The sequence below is a fragment of the Primulina huaijiensis genome, chromosome 7 (assembly GCF_012295235.1).
Source record: "Primulina huaijiensis isolate GDHJ02 chromosome 7, ASM1229523v2, whole genome shotgun sequence".
In the NCBI taxonomy this organism is placed as follows: domain Eukaryota; kingdom Viridiplantae; phylum Streptophyta; class Magnoliopsida; order Lamiales; family Gesneriaceae; genus Primulina; species Primulina huaijiensis.
Window position 1 is genome coordinate 17,390,518 of NC_133312.1, and position 4,265 is coordinate 17,394,782.

Genomic DNA, 4,265 nt, shown 5'->3' on the forward strand with positions numbered 1-4,265 from the left:
GCACACAAATTTTGGATTTTCTACCTCTCTTCCCACACACAAAATTCGGCCACCTTGAAATTTTCTTCGAAATATATCCCAGCCATCATTGTCGCAGGATCTTTGAAATTTCCGCGATCCAATCTCAACGCAAAGTTTGTTTGAATTTCTAGTGAAATCTAAACAAGAAATACAGTCTCTGATCGTGGACCTGATTAGACGATCAAATGAGAGAGATCTGTTCGAAGGGATTGACAAGAAATACTACATCCGCTTAAAAACCGTAATAGAAGAAGCCGGGTTTAACACGCAAAGATAAACAATTCTAAACACCCTATGAAAATTATAACTCATATGACACCAAAGAAACATTTCGAATAAACTTACTCAGCGTCTTGAATATGAAAAAACGGTACATCAACATATATATCCCGTCATGGCTGCTTTGAAAAGGAGCGAGGAAAAAATGAATTTCAATACTTTGACACCTAACAAAGTATCAATGTAGACTTGAACCTTGCTGGAAAGACATAGCTGTAGATGAAGTTGAGAACTTTCCGAAGTTAATCAGATATATAACTCAAACCAAAGACGAGACAAGCCACAGGCCCAGAACCATGATAATGCGAGATGGATAAAATTTTAATAACACAATCATGAGTTTCTTGAGTAAATGGAAATAGAAAACAAACGAATCCTCAAATACCACATATGGTGTACCTTAAAGGTTATAATAGAAACTGGTGTCAAGGAACACAAACACGGTTTCAACCCAAGTAAACTTATTACTGATGGTACATTTCTTATTGTTAAGATTTAAGCCGATGATTTGGTGTAGAAACGGACACCAAAAGCCAAGCCCAATATAAGAAGGGGAACTAAGAATTGGAGAAGCTTGATGAGGAAGTCTGATGATTTGTCCTGAACTGCTTGAGTCTGTTTTGGAGGAGGAGTGTTTTGACTCTTGCTCGGAATGGTCGATGAATCAATTTCCCCTACTAAGAACTCATCCATCATTGACCTAGCACTACTGCTGTGACCAACATCCTCAAAATCGTCAGTTGCGTCCTTCCCTGCAATAAAGACAACTGTTAAATTTTGGGACAACAAAGACACTACATATACCTACATTCCTAAGTTATATACATCCACAAAAGCTCCCATTCAAAAACCATAGTTATATATTGATATATTCAGACAGCAGAAAAGGGTTGTTCCAGTGTTACGGGCATACATTTGGAAGAGTTGATGCAGTTTTCTCCAAATCATATAGCAATATTACTAAATAGTACTACCTGTTGCAGTCAGCAAAACATCGTCACCACCAGGATGGTCGTCCAAGAATTTGGTGACATCATATACCTGTGTAAGAGTAATCAAGAATGAGTAATGCATGCAAATTCAAATCAGGGCATATGCTGCAGATACAAGAATATAGATACCCTAAAAATCCAGCTACTGTCACAGTATATTGTATCGAACCGTGCCACACTGCAACTCAAACCTCCCCTTAGAATACTTGTTTACTGCAGTGTCCAACTCAAACGTTTAATAACGAAATTACAGATCCGGATTTCTGGAGATCCGTTCTCCATTGAGTTTAACCGAGTGAAGACCTTATTAGTAATTTATCACTCGTTGTAACTAACTCTAAATTAATTAAGAGAATACTTCAGGTTTCGTGCTTCAACTTTTCAGTCATATAGTTGGCTTATATCACATTTGGATGTCGTATTATGAATCAAATTGGACATAGTAGAGCCAGAAAGATGTTATTGGTGATGCTAAAATCAATAAAGTTCCCACTTTGAAGACAACGTTGTAAACATAAAACAAAAATGTGAACTTGTGATGAGGTTACTAATTACTACATGCTTGACTTGACTAATCAGGAAAGATAGACGCAGAAGGAAAAAATTAACCAAGAACAGTGATTGAAGGTTAATAACCAAACGTCAGTATATAAACTCTAAACGTTGATTGTAATTTTTTTCCAGTAAGATTGAAAACGGGAGAGAAGAAAATAAATGTAACTTAACTCCACATATTCGAGGAAACAGCTCATAAAAAGCAACAAAAATAATCAGCAATCAAGTATAGCAATGAGTGAAAAATGAATGAGACAGTTATACATCAGAATGTTAGTCAAATGATCATTCGATTTGGCGACAACAGATAACAATTTCAAATCAATAAATTTGAACAAAAAAGAAATTCATGTACGAGAATCATTCAAGAGTAAATATCACTTAAATAATTAAGCTTTCAATGAGGTTTGTATCAATCCACTTGATGCCGTTGTCAGCTCATTTCTTCGCACAAGGAAAAGAGAGTAGAAAATCGTAACCTCGAGCCGGAAGTCAAGATATATTGTATTTTTTTTAAGGAAATTGAGAATCAAAACGAAATAATAATTCAACCAATTAAAATATCATAGTGAATCTCCCTCATCAATATTGTATTCTCAGGAAAACTTCAATTCTATTTACCAAACTCCCACGATGACATAATCAAATTCACACACAATCATCCTCAATAATCAAAATTATTCGAATTGAAACTCAACTAAAAGCAAAAATAGAGACACGCTGCACGATGCATCAAAACAAAAAAAATTAGTTATAAAACATCCCAGAAGAACAGATCAAGATTGGATTTTCCAGAGATCTAGAATGTCACACGCTCAAAACAGAACCAACCACAACCCATCACCCAAAAGGGTATAAAATTTCGAGATAAAATCAAGAAAAATTCGATACCTTGCCATTAATGAGGAGCCAACAATCCTTCTTGTTGTTGTGCTCAGAAATCTCGGCCAAAGTGAAAAGTTTACCCATTTCAGGTTAGCTAATCAAGCAAAAAAGAATTAAAAAAAATCAGGGTGAGAATTCCTCAAGCAAATCCTACAAAAGGGCTTGAAGATTTGTTGGCCTGGAAGATGAAGTGAGGGTAGATGAATCTGCTAGGGGATCCTAGTGATGAGCCAAAGGGAATTGGCTGGATTAGGGCTACACTTGGGTTTAATTTTGTATTTTATTTTTTTTATGGAAGTTAAGTTTGGTGTCTTCATATTTTAGTTTGGTAGGTTTGGTGTCGACTTGTACTTCGTAATATGCAACGAGCAAAAATTTAAGAAAAATAAAAAAAATACAACTAATACTAATATATTATACAATTATATTTATAACTAATGAATAGAGGTGGGCATAGTTTGGTTAAAACCGAAATAATCGACCGGACCGAAAAATTCGGTTTAAATGGTTTGGTTTTATCGGTTTTTCGGCCGGTTACGGTTTTAAAATTTAAAAACTTCGATTTTTTAGTTCAGTTTATGTTTTTGATCTTTAGAAAACCGAAATAATCGAACCGGCCATATTATATTTAACTATAAGATTTTTTGTATAATGAGCTAATAAATGAGAAAGATCTTTGCTAGTTTCAGTAAGTTTATATATATTTAAGTTATGCTTCAAGATTGTTATTCATAATCACCATTGTGATGAATTGAATGTCATTTTTATTTCTAATTTTGCAAAACAGGATTTTGGAGTTTGACAATTGGAAGTTCAAATTCTTATTGAAGCTCATATTGTTAAATGTATTGAGATTAGATATGCAAAATCTATGTGCATTTTGCAGTCTTAGAATTTGAATTTAATGACTGTGTATCTTTTTATTGAAGAACTACTGTTTGAAATTGTATTTCAAATTGTTATTGAAGCTTGAATTGTTAAGTCATAAGTGTATTGTAATCAAACATGTTCTACTCATCTACTGTCATAGTTTCTTTTATATGTGTTGCATTCATCAAGCATCAAGTGATGTATAATTTTATTTCTTAATAAAATATTATAAAACTGTATATAACCGACCATATAAACCGGACCGTATTATAAAAAAATCGGACCGAACCGTAATAAAGTGGTTTGGTTTTGGACAAGATATATTCAAAATCGAAAACCGAAAAACCGAACCGTTACATAGAAAAACCGGACCGAACCGACCGACGCCCACCTCTACTAGTGAATCGACGCACGCGTTGCGTGCTTGTACAATATTTTTTATAATTCATTTAGTTTAAATTTAAATGAGGATAAAAAATATAATTATAAGAAATAGTGAGAAACTACAATGCAATTTTGATATATGAATTAAAAAATAAATAGAAAAAAGAAAGAAATAAAAAAAAGACCCAAGTTGGAATTAAACCTACAACTTAATGCATAAAAAACAAAATCTTTATCCACTGAACTACATATGAATTGCATTAAAATATTAATACTTTA

At 33.4% G+C, this 4,265-nt stretch overlaps 1 protein-coding gene across 1 annotated transcript; it reads right to left on the reverse strand.

Annotated features, from left to right (window-relative positions):
• Positions 1-659: 659 nt before the first annotated feature.
• Positions 660-3,023, reverse strand: LOC140981851 (cytochrome b5-like). Its single transcript, XM_073448340.1, has 3 exons — positions 2,739-3,023; positions 1,275-1,341; positions 660-1,052 (listed from the first exon to the last, which is right to left on the reverse strand). The coding sequence occupies exons 1-3, from the start codon at positions 2,814-2,816 to the stop codon at positions 796-798; spliced, it is 402 nt and encodes a 133-aa protein (XP_073304441.1). The 5' UTR covers positions 2,817-3,023; the 3' UTR covers positions 660-795.
• Between the last annotated feature and the right edge of the window lie 1,242 nt (positions 3,024-4,265).